The 22,918-nt window shown below is 55.7% G+C and overlaps 1 protein-coding gene across 1 annotated transcript; it reads left to right on the top strand.

Annotated features, from left to right (window-relative positions):
- Positions 1-15,194: 15,194 nt before the first annotated feature.
- Positions 15,195-21,967, top strand: LOC116832469 (secreted frizzled-related protein 2-like). The gene is made up of 4 exons (XM_032793212.2): positions 15,195-15,450; positions 17,521-18,033; positions 20,107-20,184; positions 21,322-21,967. The coding sequence occupies exons 1-4, from the start codon at positions 15,345-15,347 to the stop codon at positions 21,624-21,626; spliced, it is 1,002 nt and encodes a 333-aa protein (XP_032649103.1). The 5' UTR covers positions 15,195-15,344; the 3' UTR covers positions 21,627-21,967.
- The last annotated feature ends 951 nt before the right edge of the window (positions 21,968-22,918 follow it).

The raw sequence follows: 22,918 nt of genomic DNA, 5'->3' as shown, positions 1-22,918 counted from the left end.
TCTATATGGCTGAATGTGGTGATTCTGCTGCATTCTCAGCAGGTGACTGCTGTGTACCCCAGGAAAAGAAAACAGTTTTAACACACACTTGAAAACAGAAGATTCCCCCAAGACCCAGGGGCAGAGAGCATCAGCTGGGGAAGTAAACAAAGCCTGAGGAGCAGCTGCTCACTCTCTGGCCAAGGATGAGCCTCTTTCATTAAAGTTCAGCTATTTATAGCTGTCCCACCAGCAGCTCCATAACCTTTTGGCTTCCACTAGATGGCTACGTACAGTGGCGCCTGGGCTGAGAACCGATGAATGGCAATTTGGAATGGCACAGAGCTAGACAGCTACAAAAAAAAAAAAAGAGGACTGTGGAATTCAAGTCACTCCTGCCTGTCCACTGTTGCGAAAGTTTCCAAAGGCAGAATGACTGGTTCTCATTCCCACACTGGGACAGCCTCACCCACTTGCTGCTCTGGGCATACACTAGTACAACACACCCACAACCGAGCTTTTACGTAGCTACGTCATTACTGACCACCTGAGTGGGAACAAGGCCTGAATCTCTTTGCCCTACATTCGCAGCCTCTGTCTAGACTAGGGTTTAAAGGGCTGTTGGTGGAAAGCCTCAGCGAGCACGCTCAAGAACGCTACCATAGGCAAGCTGTTCTTAGCATACGTTAAGCTGGTTGAGCAGAAGCCTAGAGGAGTGCCTAGACTTCAGTTTAATCACTGTAGCACGTGTTAAAGCCTGAGCTGCTGGGCTGACATGCAAGTTCTCGAATATGTTGGTTAGCTAACACATTCTGAGCCCACACTGCTAAATCCTAACTCCTAATAACCCAGCCATGTCCTTCAAATCCCAGAGGATGAGGCCAAGCTCCATGCATGTCTTTTGACAAACACCCTTACTAGTCCCAACAGTTTGCCATCATCCCTGGCCAAATTCTCCCTCCAGTCATCCCCTTGTGGGGAGCTCACTGCAAGTCCGGAGGGCCCTATTTCCTTAGGATATGATAGAGGCCCTTGGCTTTGCAGGCAATAAAATCAGCCCCCTCCCTGCTGGGACAGAGGGGATCTCTTCCACTCCTCACCCCACCCTCCAGGCCCCACCTTTATCATCTTTCTGGCAAGAGACACTCTTTGCAAACCCAGCATTTTCAGAGATCTTTCCTGGCTTCTTTCCAAAGCGTGTCTAGCCACAGCCCCATACTAAAACACACTGATGTACATTTTAACAACACAGAAACTCCCAAGGGATACCCTGGTACCCAGTTACATTGAAGCTAGAGTCACTGATGACTCCATCTCTGTATTTTGTCCATTATGGTTTGGAAACAGGCCAAAGAATGAGACAAGCCACAAACCCCCCGGAGTGAACCAAGATGTGGCTGTTTGTGGTCCTCCGAAGTCTCTCACTTGCATGGGAGTGCACTTCCAGATGGTGAAAAGTGGCAGCTGAATAGCCCTTTAGCCACCTAATGGAGGCAGCCTGGGACACAGCCCCACACCCTGCCCGCTGGCTCAGCTCCTCTCTGGAAAAACCAGCTGGGAGCATGAGATGGAAATTCAGTCTCCATGCATCATTCTATCTATGGCCTTTCTGCTGAGACTGGCAGCAAAGGGAACAGTTACAGTGTCAATTATACTGGTAGGTTTTTTGAGGTCAACTGCAGTCTAATGGGCATTTGCATGAGGTTGCTAAACCTTCTGCACAGCTCATGAACCGACCACCACCAGATGAGACCTGATGGACGGTGCTAATTTGCACTAATGGTTTTAGAGGAGAAAGTCTCCATATCTCACTCCTAACCCATCACCAGTACGTGACTGCATCCTACTGGAGACCCACGGCCGCTGGCTGCAGACAGCCATTAAACCCAGTCCAAACAGGGTGACAAATGGCCCCAAGGGCAGGAATTTCCCCTGGAAAGAGTTGGTTTCCCATTTTCTGGAACTGATAACTCATTAGCTAAGCCAAATCATAAGACAGAGGCAGATTCCCTCCCCCACCCAGGAGCCTCCAAACCAAACAAGGGAAAGTTTTCCAGGAACCAGATAGAGCAGTTAGTGCCCTGCCTTTGCCCTCTGCCTTCCCCCAGAGGGACCATTTGAATTCAGCTGCTGGGGAACCAATCCCAGAAACGTTCCAAAGAGATGGTCCCAGATCCTCATCAGGAACAGAATTCTTCGGCTGGTTTGTAACAGACCCTTTCCAATGGCCCCCTCTCGCCACAAACATCCTGACTCCCAGGCCCACCCCACCAGGAGAAAGAACAGACAGAAAGCCCCCTCTCTTCCTCCCTCCCATGAAATCCCCATGCTCCCGGGTCCCCTACTCCCAGTTACATGCTGGGACCTTCTTCCCCAGCCTGGTTCCTCCCCCAGGAAGAGGTCAGGCCAGCCAACACACACAATGCCGCTTGGACTCCTGGTGAGTGGGGAGAGTGACCCCATCTCTGGAGAGTCACAGCCTGCCAAGGGGACACCCTCTCCCCAACCCCCACTCACTTTCCCCTGAGGGCCTCTTCTTCCACAGCAGGCTCCGTCCCTACCCTCAGGTCTTCTCTGACCCTTTGCTTCCCCAGCGACTGTGGCCCCCAGTCATTCTTCTCCAGCCTCTTGGTCTCTCCCCTCCCTCTCCCAACAGCACAGCTTCTCCTGACACCCTGACCCTGCCCAAAGACTCCTCAGAGACCCCCCTCTCCTGAACACCCCAACCCAGCCCCTCCCGCCTCCCAGAGACCCCAACATCCCCACCAAGCCCCTCCCCACAGTAACTCCCTCTCCTGGACACCCCAACCCAGTCCCTCCTGCATCACAGGGACCCCAACACCCCCACCAAGCCCCTCCCTACAGTAATCCCCTCCCCTGGACACCCCAACCCAACCCAGCCCCTCCCGCCTCCCAGAGACCCCAACATCCCCACCTAGCCCCTCCCCACAGTAATCCCCTCCCCTGGACACCCCAACCCAACCCCAGCCCCTGCCTCCCAGAGACCCCCCCCCCAACACCCCCCAAGCCCTCCCCAGCAGTAAACCCTCCCCTGGAACACCCCAACCCAGCCCCTACCTGCCTCCAGGGCCCCCCCACCCAGCCGCTCCACAGTAACCCCCTCTCACTGACCAGCCAGGACTCCTCCCGCCCTACGGCTCGTCCTCTGCCCCCCCGCCACTCACTCTGGTCGGTGGCCTCGTTCTCGCTGCTATAGCAGCCACCCCATGGCCGGCGCTGGCGGGCCGTCTCTGGGGGAGGGGAGGGGAGGGACCGCGTACGGTGTCCGGCTCGGGCCCTGCCGCCCGATCACATGAGCAGCGGCGCCCGCCCTCCAAACAAACAAAACAACCCTGCGGGGAGGGAGGGGGCAGCCACTCACTCGCCTTCCTTTCCCCGCTCCGGACAACGTGAACCCGGGGCGCCCAATAGGCGAGCGCGGGAGCCCGGGCCACCGCCTCCACGTGAGGAGGCCTGAGCCAATCGAGCGCCGAGTGACACTCACGGAGGGATGAGGGCCGCACGAGAGGGCTGGAGCCCGGGGGGAGCGGCCCCCTGAAGGTCATCGTTGAGCAAAGAATAGCCATCAGGCGGATGGGGGAATTCAGACAAGCACATCAACAACCAGAAGTAACTAGTGGCAGTCTGGCTTGAAGGCCTTCGCACAGCTCCTCAGGGCGGGGGGGCTCCGTGCAGAGTCAGATCGCACCCGCCCCGGCCCCAACGTGCCTGTTCCTGGAGTCAGAGACCCGCCCGCGCCGCCCTGCTCTGACACATCTCGGTCCCCGGGCACATCCGCCCCGTCCCGCGTGCGACGCCCCCAGACGTGGGGCCGGACCCCCCATCCCCCCGCCTGCGACCCCCAGACGTGGGGCCGGACCCCCCGCCGTGCGACCCCCCAGACGTGGGCGGACCCCCCCATCCCCGCCGTGGACCCCCCAATACAACGGAATCCCCATCCCTGCCGTCCCTAACCCCGCACCCCAGACATGGGGCCCGGACCCCCCCCCGTGCGAACCCCCCAGGACGTGGGGCCCGGACCCCATTCCCGAGCTGTCCGACCCTCCCGTCACCGGACCCCCATCCGCCGTCCTACCCCGCACACCCAGACATGGGGCCGACCCCCCCCGCCGGTTGCGACCCAACGCCAGCGGCCGGCCGCCGTCCCGCCGTGCGACCTCCCCAGCACAGATGGGGCCGGACCCCCCCGCCGTGCGACCCCCCATAGTACGGCCGACTCCCCCCGCCGTTGACGACCCCCCAGCGGGCGGACCCCCCCGCCGTGCGACCCCCAGACGTGGGGCCGACCCCCCATCCCCGCCGTGCGACCCCCCAACGTGCCGCCCCGTGCGACCGGGGCCGGACGCCCCCGATCCCCGCCGTGCCGACCCCCCAGAACGTGGGCCGACCCCCCCACCCGCCCCGGCGCCGACGTGCCGCCAGGACCCGCGTGGGCCGGACCCCTCCCCATCCCCGCGCGTGCGGACACCCCCATCACACGGATCCCATTCCTGCCGTCCAGCCGCACCCCCAGACATGGGCGCGCCGACCCCCCCCGCCGTGCGACCCCCCAGATGGGGCTGCCCGACCCCCTATCCCCGCTTGTCCGACCCCGCGCCCGTCCACGGGACCGCCAGTCCCGCGTCCTACCCCCCGCACCCCAGACAGGGCCCCGGACCCCCCCGCGCGTGCGACCCCCCAAGAGTGGGGCCCGCCCCTCCCGCCCCGTGCGACCCCCCAGACGTGGGTGCTCCGGACCCCCTCCCCCGGACCACCCGGATGCGACCCCCGCGGACCCCGCCACGTGGGGCCCGGACCCCCACCCGCCGGCACCTCCCTCCACAAGCTCACGTGGCCTCTGCTACCACACCGTGACGCCCCCCCGTGACGGACACCCCACAGACATGGGGGCCGGACCCCCCCCCGCCGCTCGCGATCCCCCCAGACCGGTGGCCCCGGACCCGCGCCGCCGGCTGCGACTCGTTTTTTGCCTTCCCTCCAGACATGGGACTGGACGCCTACCACCCCACCTGGCCGACCACACACCCCCAGACATGGGGCCCCCCCCGGCCCCGACCCCCATCCTCACCGTCTGTACATGAAAGCCCCCACGCCAGACATGGGGTCCAGATCCCCATCCTGCCGTCCCTATCCCCCCCCGCAGTCTGGCCCTGGACCCCCCCCTCCTCATTCCAGACATTGGGCCCAGACCCCCGCTCCCGAGCGTCCGCATCTCCCTAGTGCGCCACCAGCACATGCGTTCGCCGCACCAATTGCCAGACGCCCCATTCGCTGTCCAAAACCTCCCCCACACAGACATGGGGACAATGGACTCCCCAATCCCCACTTCCGACCCCACCCCAGACATGGGGCCCGGACCTCCAGCAACCACCCCAATTACGACCCCCCTTCCTCCCAACCCCAGACATGGGGCCTGGACCCCCCCCGCCACCCCAGACATGGGGACTGGACCCCAATCCCCGCTGTCTGACCCCCCACCGCAGATATAGGGCCCAGACCTCCCATCCCCGCACAGTCCGACCTCCCACCCCACACATGGGGCCCGGAGCCCCCATCCCCCTGCCATTCCGACCCCCCACCCCAGACATTGGGCCCGGATCCCCCATCCCCTCGCCATTCCTGGCTATTTGGGGAGGCACAGCCTCCCCTAACCCACCCTCCATACAATTTCTGAAACCCGATTTGGCCCTCAGGCCCCTTGCCCCTGCTCTAGAGCCACACCAAAGGGCTAGAATGCACAGTGGACTCGGTGGCTGTGATAGCTGCGGGGGGCCGGGGGTGTTAATTCCTGCAGTCCTAGAGATGGGAAGGGTCACAGCTCAAGTTGGCAGAGCCCCACTGCTTTGCCCTGAGGAAACTCCTGTCCTTTGCCAGAAGGTGGATCCCGGCCTGACGAAAAGGCCCGCCAAGGACTCAGCTGCCAAGGCCGCGGGAGCTGGAGGGAAGCGGGGAGTCCGGAGGTAGCTAGGGTGAGCTGCTGTGAGGTCCCTAGCCAGGAGCTAGGGAGGAGAGTTCGGGAGGCCACCATCGCTAAGGGAAGCAGCTGAGGGATCTCAGCAGTTCCAGGTGCTTTTCCTGGAGATAAAAACAGCTGCACAAGGAAAACTGCAGTTTTGGTGCTTCAGTAAAAACACGGAGCCATTCCTATATCTATGAGGGGCCAGCTGCTCAGCGGTCTATGCTGGGGTCACTGTCCTGCCAATGGATTTGGCCTTCTACGGATGCTGTGCTAGAGGGAGCCAAATAGAGCCACATTTTGGATGATTTTAAAACGTTTCCTCTGCTAAAGAGTCAAAATTTAACTTGTACAACAAGACAGAAAATGCACATGTCCCCTGGAGAGTCAGGGTGGGAAATGCAGAGATTTAAGCCCACTCAGGAACGTGTGTTGGGACAGAGGGACCGCGGTCCTGTTTTAAGGGCAAATCTCAGTGCAACAGTAACTGTGGAGTCACTGCTAGTGCCTCGCGCTGTTGCCTGTTGCCGAGCCACTGCGCAGAGCCTGAGTTTTTTCTTCATAACTTAAACAGTGCAATGGTTTGTGTTCACATGACTGTCAGCTACGAGCTGGAATGTACACGAGATGAGCTGAGCTGGGTGAATAATTAAAACAACTGTCCTTGTGTTAGTGCATTCATGGAAGGGTCAGGGCCACTCGGGGGGGGCAAGTGGGGCAATTTGCCCCAGGCCCCGCAGGGGCCCCCATGAGAGTTTTTTGGGGCCCCTGGAGCAGGGTCCTTCACTTGCTCCGGGGGCCCCGGAAAACTCTTGTGGGGCTGGGGCCCCTGGAGCTTCTTCCGCTCCGGGTCTTCAGTGGCAGGGGGTCCCTTCCGCTCCAGGAAGGAAGGACCCACCACCACCAAATTACCGCCGAAGCGGGACCCACCGCCGAAGTGTCAGGTCTTCAGTGGCAGGGGGCCCCCACGAGTCTTCGGGGCACTTCGGCGGCGGGTCCCACTTCAGCAGTAATTCGGTGGCGGAGGGTCCTTCCTCTCCAGGACCCGCCGCCAAAGTGCCGGGTCTTCAGTGGCAGGGGGCCCCTGCGAGTCTTCGGGGCACTTTGGCGGCGGGTCCTGGAGCAGAAGGACCCCCCGCCACCAAATTACCGCTGAAGCAGGGGCCCCCCACCGCCGAAGACCCCAGGCCCCCTGAATCCTCTGGGCGGCCCTGGGAAGGGTCACTGAGCCCTTGAGCGAGATGGGTTATGGGGAATACTCACTGGCGTGGCTGGGGAAACGGCCTGCTCTGAAAACGGTTTGTATCAGAGCCCCATGCTCTGTGCAGCACTGCCTGTCCAGGGCTTTCAGCTGCGTTGACGCTTGGGCAGCGATGTGCGGAAAGATGGCCAGACAGGCCATTTGTGCGGTGTGCCGTGGGACACCAGTGGGCAGAGGCAACGAGTTATATACGCTTGTGGTGCCCAGGCTCCAGCAATATTCAGGGCCCAGGAGCCCGGCTCCACCAATGTTTGGGGCAGGGTCTCTCCCCTGGCCCTGGCTGCTGCCCCCATGGGCTTCCCCTCTAGTGTCCCCCCCGGCCCCCACTTGCTGGCCCCGAGCACCTTCCCTGGAGCCTGGAGCTCAGCTGACTGCTTTGCTGGCTCCCAGTATCAACTGCCACTGTAGGGTCCTAGTGCCCCCACCCAATAATGGCAGGGCAGGCTGCCCTTACCCTACCCTCCTACCCTAGTCCTGAGCCTCTCCAATGCCCCAAATCCCTCATCCCCAGCCAGAGCCCTCATCCTCCTGCCCTCTAATCCTCTGTCCCAGTCCTGAGCCCCCTCCTGCATCATGAACCTTTCAGCCCCACCCCACACCCAACTAGTCCTGAGCCTCTTCCCACACCCCAAACCCCTCATCCTCAGCCCCAAAGCCCTCACCCCTACACCCCTCCTTCCCCCCAAACTCCCTCCCAGAACCTGCACCCCTCACCCCCTCCTGCATCCCTGCCTCAGCCCGGAGCCTGCACCAAACTCACTCCCAGAGCCTGCACCCCTCTTCCCCTCCTGCACCCCCACCCCCTGCCCCGGCCTGGAGAGTGCACCCAGCACCCAAACTCCCTCCCAGAGCCTGCAATCTGCACCCCTCCTGCACCTTAGTCCCCAGCCCAGGGCCTGCACCCCAGACGACCTCCCCCCACCTAAACTCCCTCCCAGAGCCTTAGACAGGTGGGGGGGGGTGGAGTTTTGGGGGATGGGTTCAGGCCACCACCAAAATTTCTACAAACCTGCCACCCCTTCCACCGGGAGGACTGTTTCCCACTCAGTGGACTGCATTTGCACTGATGGATGGTGGAGGCTCTATTTGCGCAAGTTTCCCAGTTGATAACTGATCGCAGCACTTTTGTGTGTAGGCACAAAGGCCATTTGCCTGGCCCGCTCCATCCTGTCAGCAAAGGTTACTTCCCAACTAGGTTCTGATCAACTAGATCAGCTAGGTTCTGGTGACTGGTTACTTCATCAGGACATGCAAGAAGTGAGTGAGAGAGAGGTCTAGAGAGAGAGGACCAAAGGTGTGGGCTGAGCAATGCAGCAGGAGGAACCCTAAGAGCATGCCAGGCAAGGGAAAAGTTTGAGCTGAGCTTTATATTTGTTTTATTGTTAATTTCGTTGTTAATAAACGAAATCCCACAACTGGGGAAAGTTTGAACTTCGTTTGGTGCCTTGTGTTATAAGAGCAGGTTGGGAAACTTACTCAACACACCTCATTTGTCCAGCTCCAGCACAGACTCATAGACTAAGACCAGAAGGGACCATCATCATCTAGTCCAGGGGTAGGCAACCTATGGCACACGTGCCAAAGGCGGCACGTGAGCTGATTTTCAGTGGCACTCACACTACCCGGGTCCTGCCCACCAGTCCAGGGGGCTCTGCATTTTAATTTAATTTTAAATGAAACTTCTAAAACGTTTTAAAAACCTTATTTACTTTACATACAACAATAGTTAACCTTAAATTAGAGTGAATAAATGAAGACTCGGCACATCACTTCTGAAAGTTTGCCGACCCCTCATCTAGTCTGACCTCTTCCACATCGCAGGCCACAGAACCTCACCCACTCACTCCTATAATAGACCCCGAAACTCTGGCTAAGCTACTGACGTCCTCAAATCACAGTTAAAGACGTCAAGTTACCGAGAATCCACATTTACACTAGTTTAAACCTTCAAGTGACACATGCCCCATCCTGCAGATGAAGGCAAGAAAAACACTCAGGGTCTCTGCCCATCTGACATGGGGGGCAATTCCTTCCTGACCCCAAATGTGGCGATCAGTTAGACCCTGAGCATGTGGGCAAGACCCACCAGCCAGACACCTGGGAAAGAATTCTCTGTAGTAACCCGTCTAGTGTCCCATCACCAGCTATTGGGGGTATTTGCTCCTAGCAGTCACCGATGGGCCACATCCCATTGTTGGCAGTCCAGTCACACCATCCCCTCCATAAACTTATCAAACTCAGTCTTGATGCCAGTTAGGCTTTTTGGCCCCACTGTTCCCCTTGAGAGGCTGTTCCAGAACTTCACTCCTCTGATGGTTAGAAACTTTCATCTCATTTCAAGCCTAAACTTGTCGGTGGCCAGTTTATATCTGTTTGCTCGTGTCTACGTTGGCACTTCCCTGGTATTTATCCCTCTGGTGTATTTACTCCTACAGTTGGGGATGAAATTGCCAAAGTGAAATGAAGTGCAGTGAAGTGCCAGCCTAGGATTCAGCATCAGAGTGACACTGAGATTCTGTATCTCACGTCCATTCATTTCCGTTCATTTCCAATCTCATAGTAGGTTGTTGCATATTGCGAAGCTATTTTTCTGTCTCTTTCACTTCTCCTAACCAAACTCAGCTCCATTTTTCTTCCTGGCTTTTTAGTGTTTTCTGAGAGGATTTGAGGAAGCTGCTTTCCCCTCTTGCTTCATATTTTGAACAGTCAAGTAGATAATGTGTTTCAGTTTTAATTTTTCTTCTATCACATGAGCTACAGAGCTGTTCCTCTTTGGGCTGAGTCTCTTGATTTCTATTTCCAGCTTGTAATTGGTGAAGTCCTGCTGGTGCTTTGAATATTTCACTGTCACAGAATAATCTCCTAGAGTTATGTTACTGTGTGGGGATCTGCAGCACTTTAGCTACTTATTCTTAGCTCCCTCAACTCTCACAGACCTTGGGGAACAGGCCAGTCCTCGCTTACAGACAGCCCCGCAACCTGAAGCAAATACTCACCAGCAACCACACACCACACAACAAAACCACCAACCCAGGAACCAAACCCTGCAACAAACCCTGGTGCCAACTCTGTCCACTTATCTATTCCAGGGACACCATCATAGGACCTAATCACATCAGCCACACCATCAGAGGCTTGTTCACCTGCACATCTACCAATGTGACATACGCCATCATGTGTCAGCAATGCCCCTCTGCCAGGCACATTGGCCAAAATGGACAGTCTCTATGCAGAAGAATAAATGGACCCAAATCTGACATCAGGAATCATAACATTCAAAAACCAGTCAGAGAACACTTCACTCTCCCTGGTCACTCAATAACAGACCTAAAAGTGGCAATTCTTCAACAACAAAAACTTCAAAAACAGACTCCAACATGAAACTGTAAACTGGAATTAATTTGCAAACTGGACACCGTCAGGTTAGGTCCGAATAAAGACTGGGAGTGATTGGGTCATTACAAAACCCTAAACCTGATTTCCTCAATACTAATTTCCCCAACTGTTACTCACACCTTCTTGTCAACTGTCTGACAAGGGCCATTCTCATTACCACTTCAAAAGTTATCTTTCCTCCCTTGGTATCCTGCTGTTAATTGAATAGTTTAGTTAGACTGACCTTGCACTTGGTAAGTCAAACTCACATATTTTCATGTATTTATACCTGCTCTTATATTTTTCACTCCATGCATCTGATGAAGTGGGTTCTAGCCCACGAAAGCTTATGCCCAAATAAATTTGTTAGTCTTTAAGGTGCCACAAGGACTCCTTGTTGTTTTAGCTACTTAATGTTCATCTGTCTTTCCCAGGAAGCTGCACCCTGCTCATTGAGAGCTAATCTACATTTTTGAGCATTAGTTTTGCAGTGAGGTTGTTTGGATCAGGACTGTAGTGCAGAGTGACCAGACAGCAAGTGTGAAAAATTGAGATGGGGGTGGCGGGTAATAGGAGCCTATACAAGAAAAAGACCCAAAAATCGGAACTGTCCCTATAAAATCGGGACATCTGGTCACCCCACTCGAGTGTCGGAGGTACATGGGTGGGCAGGTGCATACGCTAAATGGGCACACTACTGCCCTCTCCTGGATGGCACCCAACAGACCTCTGGGCATGCCCATCCCCTCTACTGGCTGCAGTCGAGAAGCTGCTTCTTCAGACCTTCCACCTCGCAATGGCTACACGTGCAAGACGCACAGCTGCATTTGCAAATCCAGGATCGGACTCGCGTGAGAAGCCACAAACACAAATAAATCCAGAACTCAAGTCAAGGCCGGTAGAACGCTCATCCATCGAAGCGACGGGATACTGCAACGAACCGGACAGTCTCACAGCCGAAGGTTGCAAGTTCTGTTCCCCAACGCAATGTGAATGCAGTCAGCTGACCACCTCATACTGCAGTTACCTCACTAGTTGTGTGTTGTTATGATACTCAGAGGCAGTTCCAGGCAGTAACTTGCTGTCACAGCTGCCCGAGGCTGGGCAGTGGTGGTCCGAAAATGGCGTCTTCTCGTGTGTCTTCAAGTCACACCTGCAGAGCTGATGTTACCGCTAACAAGCTTTGAGTCCTACTGCCCCGGGAGAGCTATGGGAGTGGGAACTGGAATCTAGTCTGGCTCCTGCCCTGCCAACAAGATTGTCAACTAAGTTCCAGCAGAAGGGTCTTTACTTCCTGAGGATGAAGTAAACGACAGAAAGAGCCACAGAGGGGTTGTTGATGTCAGCAGAAGCAGAACTGGAACCAAAGTGCAGGCTGTTTGAAAAGGTAGTGGTGTGATTTCCCCGCACGCAGGTCCTGTGCCTGAGCAGATAAAGGGGTTCATTGTTTACAGGGGCATCCCTCCCGTTTGTGTGTGTAACCGGGGTGCAGGCCAGGCTCTGTAGCTGGCAGCCTTGTGCTGAAGCCAATGTCTGACGAGGCCGTGGAGACTGAACTTCCTCTTCGAGCTCATTAGAATGGTGGGTACTGCTGAACACCAGGCCCAAAGCGTCTCATGCTGGGCTCCCCAAATCAATGGCTGCTTCTGAAAATATGGCCTCAGATGACTGGCCCGAGGCGACATGGTGCGTCAGTGTCAGAGCCTGGCACCATACGCAGATCTCCTGATGCGGTGGCTCACCCACAGGGCCATGGATACTTCTAGAAGCTCACACCCTAAAGAGGCAGATGGATTTTTTACCCAGCAGTGCAACCCCCATCCCTTGTTAAACCCACCGCAGAGAGCCATTCCTTGCCTCCTTGTCTCAAGAGTAGCAGCTGTGTTAGTCTGTATCCACAAAAAGAACACGAGTACGTGTAGCACCTTAGAGACTAACCCTGGGTGACCTGCTAGTCCCGCTCTGTCTCTAAGGTCTGTGATTGTCCGAAGCAGCTACCCAAAGGCTCTCCCTGTTTCCCAAGTGAGTCTCGGGGAGTGAGAGATTTGGACGAGGGAAAGCTAACCCCTGCCTGGAATTTCAGTTTCACCATGCCTAAGAGGAGGGGAGTGTAACTGATGGCTTGGCTCAAGTTCATGACGAATTCTATAGCTGGCTTGTTCAGACCTACTCCTCCAGCAGCCCTTTCCGTCAACTTCCCTTTCTGTCCCCGAGCCACTTACTCTGACCCCTGGGTGTTCCAGGTCACGGGGCAGGGGCACAATCTTGCTAAACTTCCCCTTCTCTCTGGTGGCGGCTGGGTTCAGTGCACTGGTCTGGTCGGCTCTGCACAGCCAGGCTCTCTCGTCCTGAATAAATTCCCAGTAAATGACATCTCTGGGCAATTGCACTTTCCTGCAGGGACGCTGGTCCCCGTCTGTCCCTAAATGACTGTGTAATGAGGAGGCTCAGCTCAGGACAGGCTCCCAGCTAGGGGTTGAGTCAGGATCGAGGTGCCGTGGCAGAACTGGGAGTGGAGAGTCAGAGCCTGGAGTAGCAGGGGGTGCCGGAGATGGGCAGGCAGGACAGGAACAGCAGGGGAGCCTGCAGGTTAGGAGAGAGAGGCCTTTTCGGAGCCCTGTGCACATTCTACTGGTCCTAGTGGGTGGAGAGCAGGCACAGGCAGATCTCCTGGTACTATGGGCTTCATGCACTGGAGATGTGCTCCCTGCCCTGAGGAGCTTAAACAATCTAACCAGGTGATACACCTGTGAGGGAGACGGGAAAGGAGGCAGCTGCTCACAAGCCGAGGAATTCATTGGTGCCTAGATGTTACGGCCAGATCTAGCCTGACCCACTGCACAGCCCAGATCAGACAGTGTCAGCTGGTGACTCCTGCCTCCCACCCAGTAACTTGTAGCTGAACTAGAGTGGCTCTTGGAGAAAGAGCCAGGCAGTCCGGATTAAAGACTCAAGAGATGGAGATCTGACCGCATCCTGTGGCAATCTGCTCCTGTGGTTAATTACCCTCCCCATTCAAAATAAGCTCCTGATTTCCAGTCTGCAGCAGGCTGACTTCAGCCTCCAGCTAGTAGATCTGATATGCCTCTATCAGCTAAAGTAAGGAGCCCTCTGGCATCAGATAGCTCCTTCCCACAGAGGTACTTCCAGAGCAGGATTAAATGATCTCATAACCTTCCCATCGATAAACCAATTAGATTAATCACCTTTATCTCCCTCCACAGCTGGTTTTCCAACCCACCCGTCAGTCTTGTAGTCCTTTGAGCCCGAGCAATTCCATTCTGACGAGTTCCTTTTCTGTTCCCTTTTAAACCAGAATCAGGATTAAATGAGAAGCTGCTGAGGTTGGGGGAAGAGGGGAGTCAGTGGCTGGAAGAGAATGAGGCTGTTTGTTGCAGGCAAAGGGAGAAACAAATGGAGCTTTACTCATTGGAGTCTCTTGGTTGACCTAGCATTGCTGGGCTCTTTCAAGGGCCCTTTCTGCTCACTGGGGACATTACTCTTGTAATGAACTGCCTAGAGTGTCTACATCAACACTGCCCTCTACCAAATAGAATTGGAACTGCTCAACTGTGTGCCATAGACTGTATACTGCAAGCAGCTGATGGAGAATCTCCTTTAGAACGAGTGGGAGGGGCCTGGGCTGTTGGATCAGTAGGATCCGAGTTTCAGGTGGTTCCAGCCTGGTGACAACAGTAAAGTTCCTAGCTGACCCTGCAGTTTTTACTCCAGCGCATCTCTGGACAGTTTATCACTAGAGTTGTAGAACTGTAGATTGTCTACACTATTGAGTATAGAAATCAGTGAAATAAATATTAGAAACGACTGAATTCTGCTGCCTGATTCCGAGCCCTTAAATGAATCACATTCCAGCAAATCTGCAAAAAAGATCCCCATTGGCTGACATTCTGATCACCTCCCCACTGTGTATAGATTTACCTGCTCAACCTCCCTGTGAGGAAGGGGAGTAGCCCCATTTTGCAGATGGGGAGACTGAGGCACGGAGCAACAAAGTGACTAGCTCAAGGTCACCCAGGGAGCCTGTGGCAGAGCCAGGAACAGAGCCCAGACTTTCCCCCCAATCCAGTGACTTCGCGACAAGCCCATCCTCTCTTCCTTGCCTATGTCACTTAATGGGCCAAATTCATCCCCTGGTGGCCATCCACTGACCTCAGTGGTGTGACCTCCTCCCAGGGGTGATTCCGACTCCTTTTTTATTTTTAAAGTGCTTGGAGATCACTTGGCTGAAGGACCCTTTAGAAATGCAAAATATGTTCTAGATACTTCAGCAGCCTCGGGGGTCACCATCAACAGTTGGTTCTGAATTTCCTTGTGGCTACTTGCTTACAAACTATTATACAAAAATCCCCCCGCCCCCTTACAAACAATTTGTCTCCGTCCCTTTCTTTGCTGATTTCCTTTGCTGGCGAGGAGCCTTCGGACCAATGCTGTTGGGTGTTTGGTTGTTCTCTGGCCTCTCTTTGCAGCTCTAAATGGTGGTAACCCTCCCCACCCCCCGCTGATGCCTGAGAAGATAAGAGTTTGATTCCAACGTCGGAACCATTGAACATTGCGGTGGCTCTTCGCCAGGGCAGTTGGAGCAATGAGGCAGGCGAGCAGCTTGGAGAAAGCAGTGCCTGCAGCACGGCTTTTATTGTGCTGGAGAAAAGAGGTATAATTACATGGTAGGATTTTACAGCCCCTTCCTAGGCCTTGGATTTCCTGCAGTTAAATTCATGCACTTGTGTGGTCATGACCAAACACATCCCTGTGGTCTACGCTCCTGTTACCGAAACCTATAATTTCTGGAGGATAAACATCCTGGTTTCAGGCTCACAAAGCCAGCCAGAGCTCCCAGGTAAAGGTTTGTGGGTCTTATAAGAGGGTCGGAATTCCTGCAGGAGACACATAGAACGTCCAGCCCTGCAAGCCCAGGAGGGGAAGGATCTAAAGCAAGAGGCTAACGGTGCTGATCCGCTTCCAGATTATCTTGCCTGGATCCCAGCAGAGAAGGTACCGTCAGGGCTGGAAATGGCTTTGCCTTGGGTTAGTCTCTTTCTGCTGCATGCGTGAAACCTCCAGAAGGGAACAGGGCTGCGGGGTCGAGGTCAGGAGTCCCCTCCGTTGATGCTGGGTGGGAGAGCAGAGTGGAGATCAGGAAGCCAGGCGAGGTGCATTGCTCTCCACAGGGATACAATCCCCCTCAGGAATCAACTGTGGGAGCTGAGAATAGAACAGGGCTGGGAGAAGCGAAAAGCCGGGGAGTCGGGATTTCTGTCCTGCTCAGAACAATAATAAGTGGCCTTTCTCCAGCCACTTGATCTGAGAATCTCAAAGCTCTTTACAAACATAAGCTAGTTATTCCTGGCAGATCCCCAGGGAGGGAGGTGGGGGGGTAACTATAATCTCCCTCTTGTTATAAAGGGGGAAACCGAGGCACAGGGAGGGGCCAGGCCATGGCCATGGTCTCACAGGGAGTCGGTGGCAGAGCTGGGATCAGACCTGGGAGTCCATGTCTTGACGCTCTCCTTCTCTCACGCCCACATTGTTCCTGGTTGAAAGGAGACAAACAAAGAGAGAGGGGCCATTCTGCAGGTACGAGGGAGGGAGGTGAAGAGGGAGCGAGGTCCTTGTCAGAGCATGTTGCTGCACAGCCCAGGTTTGCTGGGGAACCGGTTCCCTTCGGCCTCGCCTAGGAGGCAAGTGTCCCTGTCCCAGCCCTGGTGCAGCTGGGCTCAGGTGTCCTTCCCACCCTGTCACGCAGGGCGTGAGGCCAGGCTCTGCTGGCACTTGAGCCATGGAGAGCACCAGTGCGGCTGCCCCTAGCTGAGGACGTGCGTTCATTTTCCTAGCACAGAGAAGGCCTTTGTGAAGGGAGATTTGCTTCACAAGCAATGGCGAGAACCACCAACGTGCAGCAACCAGTCAGTCTGGTGGGTCAGGAGATGGCCCTCTGAGTCAGGACTGAAGCGGGGTGCGGATGGGGGGGTTAGGAGGAGCTGTGATACTGAAAGCGCTAGATGGGCAGTAAAACTGAGCTCCTGGCCACCACTAATGATGATGAAAAGTCCCAGAACATTTTTTGCAAGAGTCAGGGTGGTTAAACCCAGGGGTCCTGGCCAGATTGCAATTTGGGTGATTGGATTTAGCCTCCAGGTGCTCCTGGCTGGTTCATATGGATCCAGGACTACTCTTCCCTCCCGTTCCTGAACGTCGACATAGTGTCAGTCTTTGCTGATAAACGGCTGGCGCGTTCCGCCCCAGAGGTGACTGGATTTCAGTGAGGAGCAAAGTTAAAAGTGTCGATGAAACAAATTGCTTTGCCACTCACCTGCCACGCCAGCACCTCTGTGCCAGTGCAGGAGGCCGTGGGAGCTTCCATAATGCCATGAGTTACCAGAGGTGGCGTTTGATTCACATACTCCCCAGGCATGACAGCAGCAGGGGTGAAATCCTGGCTCCATTGAAGTCAATGGTAAAACCCCCATAGACTTCAGTAGGGCCAGGATTTCACCCTTAGTATCTAGGAGAAGCTTCCCCTAGGGTTGTCCCATCTATTGTTGTTATTATCTGTATTGCAATCATGCCTGGAACCCCAGGCCAGGACCTCCCTGTGCTAGGCGCTGTACATGTCTCATCTCTGACCTCTTGGGGGGGGGAGGGCGGAGTCACTATTCTAGCCTTGCCTGCTCGGCTGAGATTGCCAGCAGTGGAGGGGCTGGAGGGAGCCGGTTGTGGGGATGGGCACCAGGCTGGACTGAAGCCTCCCGACACATTTCCCATGACGGTGGTGACTTTGGGCCACTAGTGACCCCAGCTGGGGCTGGTGCTCTAGGGAGGATGGTCCCATCTCACTTGCCACCCAGATTTAGCAGCTCCAGTGAACTGCAATTGTCCTCAGTGACGAGGCCTCCTCTTGCTTCTGCAGAGTCCCCGTCCCGGCTCCCGATGGACGTCCTGCTGCTGCTCGTCCTCCTGGCATGCACATGGCACTCCCCTTCTCTGGCTGCTCCTTTTACCTACCAGCTGGCCCGGCTCAGCTCCCAGCGGAGCAGCTGCAAGCCCATCCCCAGCAGCATGACCCTCTGCCACGGGGTGGGGTACAATGAGATGCGGCTGCCCAACCTGCTGGGCCACGAGAGCATGAAGGAAGCTCTGCAGCAAGCCGCCTCCTGGGTGCCGCTGCTCACCAAGCAGTGCCACGGGGACACTAAGAAATTTCTGTGCTCGCTCTTCGCCCCTGTGTGCATCAGCGACCTGGAGGATCCCGTCTACCCTTGCAGGTCCCTCTGTGAGGCGGTGAGAGACGGCTGCACTCCTGTCATGGCTGCCTTTGGCTTCCCCTGGCCAGAGATGTTCAACTGCAGCAGGTTCCCTCGGGGGAATGAACTGTGCGTCCCGCCGGCCGGCCCGGATGACCTACTCCAGCTCGCGAAGGAAGGTGAGGCCAGCAGCCAGGTGGCACTCGGTGTTTAGTCCGGAGATCCTGGCAAAGGGACCAAAGGTTCAACGTCAGGTCATCACAATCAAGCTTTGGCTCCGGTTCAGGGTCACTGGATGCCTGTTCCTGTTTAAGTGTGCGGCCTGCAGCTGTTTGCATGCTTGTGTATCATGTTACTTCCCTTCCACCCCACAACCCCCCAAAAGTTCAAGCATTTGATTAAGTCTGTCTCCAAATGCCAGGGGCCAGACAGAGCGCAGTGGCCTGGAAGCTAGTGCGTCTGTACGAAATGCCCTGGTCTCTCGGTCTAGATATTTATATAGCCCTTGTCGCCAGAGTAGATTATAGATTTTAAGGTTAGCCGGGATCCAGTCTTAGCTCCTGCTGGCTATGGAATTTCATCCAGCGATTCCTGCATAGGACTAAATGCCTTGCGGCTGAATGAGAGCTTAACTTGTAGGTTCAATGTCACAGCTCCAAGAATGGACCCTGTCCCATGAAAAACAGTTCCAGTGGTTAATGACCCTCACTGTTAAAAATCTGCATCTCCTGGCAAGCCTTATTTGAAATACCCTAGGCCTTGCTGAGAGATGTCACCAGTGGGTCTGCGACTGAGATTCACAGCTGTTCCACATATCAAGCTCCTCACGAAGAAGCTGAACAGACTGCGCTGGGAGAGGTGTTTTTCAGCGCATGACTCGTGCTTGGAGCTTTCCTCCCGACTCTGAACTCCAGTGTTCCCAGGCTTAATTCAGTGATGGGTGACCGACAAAAGGGAAAACCTGGTTTCTTGATGCCAGTTTTTGTTTCTCTGGGATGTATAAAGAAGGCCTGAAAGGTGGCTTTTAAAAAGAATTGATTTCTCTCTTTGCGTTTTACCTTAAAATATCAGGAACGTTCTCAAGGTGTCCTCCCCCACTCTGAACTTTAGGGGGAACCGCACACACTGAAGGGCTCGGGAATGTGGCTTGTGAGCTTTCTCAAGCTGTGTCTGAAAGCCCTGAGGTGCTGGATCCTTAACAAAGAGAGGTTTCCTCCAAGTGTTTTCAGGCAGTTGAGACACTTAGGCCTGGTCTACACTGGGGGGGTGTCAATGTAAGATACGCAACTTCAGCTATCTTATCCAGACTTATCTCCCATCCTCACGGCGTGGGATCGATGGCCGCGGCCCCCCGTTGACTCCGCTACCGCCACTCGCTCCGGTGGAGTTCCGGAGTCAACGAGGAGTGCGTTTGGGGATGATATATCACATCTAGATGAGACGCGATATATCGATCCCCGATAAATCAATAGCTACCCGCCGATACGGTGGGTAGTCTGGACGTACTCTTAGATAGGGTGACCAGATGTCCTGGTTTTAAAGGGCCAGTCCCATTTTTTGGGACTTTTTCTTATATAGGAGCCTATTACCCCCTACCCCTTGTCCCGTTTTTTCACAGTTGCGATCTGGTAACCCCACAATTAGGTGTTAGCAGAAGCGGGTTTACAATGGCACCAGTGGCACCTGGCCCATGCTCAGAAGGGGCCCCGGTGCCCGGACTGTGGCCACGCCCACTGCTCCTCCCTGAGGCCCCGCCCCCAGCCTTTTCCCCCTGAGGCCCCGCCTCCCCTTTCTCCTCCCCTGCCTTGCCCAGCAATTGCTCCTCTCTACCCCCTCCCACCAACCGCTGCCTGCTCCTCCCTGACTTCTCCCCCCTATGTGAGCAGTGAGCGGGGCCTCAGGGGAAGAGACCGAGCAGGGGTGGGGCCTTGGGGCAGAGCACGGGGCATGGCCACAGACCGGGCTGACAGGGCCAACAAAAGGTTCATCCAGCCCTGGTTGTTGGCGAAAACCAAAATAAAAGAAAAAGATTTACAAAATTCTGAGTTAAAGTCCTTCTGCATCTCCGTTAATCAGGTTGAATTGCACAGAGCCCAGCTCTCCAGTCACCCACAGAGTCTTCCAGGAGAGGCAGATGTGATTTCTGCTCAATGTAAAACCAGAGAAACGTTCTTCAGCCTTGATCTGGGTTGTGCTGTCACAGACGGTTCCTTGCTCGCAGTTCTCAATGCAGCTCTTTCTTCCCCTGCCAGACGCAGTGTGCGCAGCCTGTATCAGCCGAGGGCACAGCGAAAAGGAGTTCCTGGAAAACTTCTGCAACCAAGATTTTGGTGAGTTGAAAACGTCAGGGCTCCCCCGCAGCTGTCAGCTGGAAAATCAGACTCGTCAGCCGAGAGGAAAGGGGGCTGCTGGGGGCGAGGGGCGAAAAACAACTTGTTCCCTCCTAGAACAGACCAGGGTCTGCCTAGAGCAGCAGCTGGTCCCCAGACTGGCCATCGTAAGGCAGGAGTCCCTGCAATGTGCCTGATTCTGCGTCTTTCCCAGGGGTGGGGAAGAGCTCCTTCCTGATCCCTGCCCATGGTCACGTTACGCCCAGAGGCACGTGGGATGGTCGCTGTAAATGAGTGGCCTCCTCCCAGGCACCTCATGGCCTCGGGCAGCTTTGCAAGTGGCCCCTCGCCTCAATTTCCCCCTTGGACTCCAGTAACTTCAGTACAAGCCTCCCCTCCAGTCCATCACGGGTTATTAGCAAAAGGCACTGCCTAAGTCCACAGCCAGCATCGTCCATGTCACCCCCGTGCACGTGGGCTTTAAAATCTATCTTCCTTCTCCATCCTGGTGTCTCCCACCAGATCTGGACTCTTAACAGTCCTCCTCTGCTGGGACAGCCATTCCAGTCCTTCCTTCTGGGGTACAGCCCTGCTCTTCCCAGCGGAAACCCTCACAGCTTCTCCACTGGGAGCCTCTCAGGGTTCCCTGGCACTCAGCCCCCAGCAAGGAGACCCAGCAGGTAAGCCCCTCTGCTGCTCCCCTACTTCCAGCCTTCTCTGGCCCTTGGTTCCAGCTTTCCGGCTTACAGCCAGCAGGCATCTCCCTCTGCTGCTCTCCTGCCTCAACCCTCTCCCAGGACCCACCTTCTGTCTCTAGCAGCTCTCTCTGAGGCCTCATATAGCCCCCAGGTGCAGCCCTGCCCTCTTCATTAGCCCAGCTGAGCACACACTGAGTCCTGCTTCATTAAATGGGCCGAAGACAGTCACCTTTATAGTTACATCCTAAGCTCATGTCACTGCAGAGTCAGACACTCCTCTTAGTAATGTCTCACTGTGCTGGCCGCCGCTGTACTTTCCTGCAGCGGCGAGTTCCACAGATGAGCTTTTGTCATTCCTTTGTGCGCTTCCATTTTGCCGAGCGCCCCCTTTATTTCCCTGCATTCTGTTCAATGCCCACTGACTCCCTCTCTCCCGCAGCCCTGAAAATGAGCGTCAAGGCGCTGTCCAGTGTGGACGGAGATTTGAAAGTGACCCCGGAGCTCAAGAGCCGGACCCTCTACAAGCAGGGAAGCGGGTCAGAAGAAGAGCTGAAGAAGCCAGTCCTGTGGCTGACACACGGCGAGACCTGCGCCTGCGAAGAACTCCGCGGGCAGGGCACCGTGGTCCTGGCCATGGGCCACAAGGCGGCCGGCCGCTTGGTCATCTCCTGGGTGAGGAGGTGGCAGCGAGGGGAGAGGGAGCTGAAGAAATTCACCCGGGCTGTGCGGAAGATCCAGTGCTAAAGGGGAGGCACGCGGCTTTGCGCTGAGGTCGTCTCCCTCCCGCACGTGCTGTGAATTCTTCCCACTCCAGTTGGAAAACGTATTAGATTTAGCCAGGCTCTTACCGTGAAAACAGCCCCGCCCTTCTCCCAGTCACTGACAGACCCATATGGCGGCGTTCAGAGGGGATCCACAAACTCAACCAGGAAGCGTCCTCCGCAGGGTGTGTGCAGACCAAGGAGACCAGAGGCACAGACAAGCCAGACCCCCCTACCTCAGGCCCATGCAGTTAGCTGTAGGGCAGGGGTGGCCAGCCTGAGCCTGAGAAGGAGCCAGAATTTACCAATGGACATTGCCAAAGAACCACAGTAATACTCAGTAGCCCCCCATCAGCTCCCCCCTCCTCCGCTCCCAGCACCTCCCACTTACTGGCAGCCCCACCGATCAGCCCCTCCCGCTTCCTCCTCACACCTCCCGATCAGCTGTTTCATGGTGCAGGAGGATCTGAGGGGGAGGGGAGGAGCGAGGGTAGGGCAGGCCCAGTGGAGGGGCCGGGAAGGGATGGAGGCGGGCAGGGCCTGTGGCAGAGCCAGGGGTTGAGCAGTGAGCGCCCCCCCGGCACATTGGAAAGTTGGCACCTGTAGCTCCAGCCCTGGAGTCGGTGCCTGTACAAGGAGCCGCATATTAACTTCTGAGGAGCCGCATGTGGCTCCGGAGCCACAGGTTGGCCATCCCTGGTCTAGGGAGAAGATGCTGGTGGCCAGGAGAGAGGTGAGATCCCAATAAACTTCATCACTGTGTCAGAGAAGGGCGAGCTTGTGGGGGGACCTGGGAGAAAGGGGGTGAGGGGTGCCAGCCAGGGACTGAAAACAGCAGCAGTCACGTGGGGGAATGGGAGCCTAAACCGACCTCCCAAGAGACTCCAAATGCTCTGTCTCTACCTCCATCTCCTTGTCCCTCCTGCAAATCTGAGGCCAGGTTTTTATACCTCCAAGTGTTCCAATGTGTGTAGATAAGGTCTGTAACTCTGTGCCAACTGACCAATTACACGTCCAGTTAGTTACCAGCATGCACAGTTACTGCGGCTGTGTGTGCAACACTAACAACTGCCTGTGCAAACACCTGCATGCGTTGATGGCAAGTATACTGCCAGTTTGGGCTCAGCTTCGGAATTTGCTTTAATAAAAATATTCTGCTCATTAATCAGCCGCTTGTTGATCTTTGGCCACATGAGCCCAACAAAGGACTCCCCAGTGAACTGTCAAGCAAACAGTGTAAATGGAAAAGACCCGAATCAGTGCCTAGTCCAGGGG

The sequence above is a fragment of the Chelonoidis abingdonii genome, chromosome 1 (genome assembly GCF_003597395.2).
Source record: "Chelonoidis abingdonii isolate Lonesome George chromosome 1, CheloAbing_2.0, whole genome shotgun sequence".
NCBI lineage: Eukaryota > Metazoa > Chordata > Testudines > Testudinidae > Chelonoidis > Chelonoidis abingdonii.
The sequence above is the reverse complement of the archived record's forward strand: the minus strand, read 5'-3'. Positions and strand labels throughout refer to the sequence as shown.

Coding starts and splice junctions, on each gene's coding strand:
- LOC116832469 (XM_032793212.2), top strand. CDS start 15,345: ATGACCAAACACATCCCTGTGGTCTACGCTCCTGTTACCGAAACCTAT. Junction 15,451..17,520: donor AAGCCAGCCAGAGCTCCCAG/GTAAAGGTTTGT, acceptor TTGCTTCTGCAG/AGTCCCCGTCCCGGCTCCCG. Junction 20,185..21,321: donor CTTCTGCAACCAAGATTTTG/GTGAGTTGAAAA, acceptor TCTCTCCCGCAG/CCCTGAAAATGAGCGTCAAG.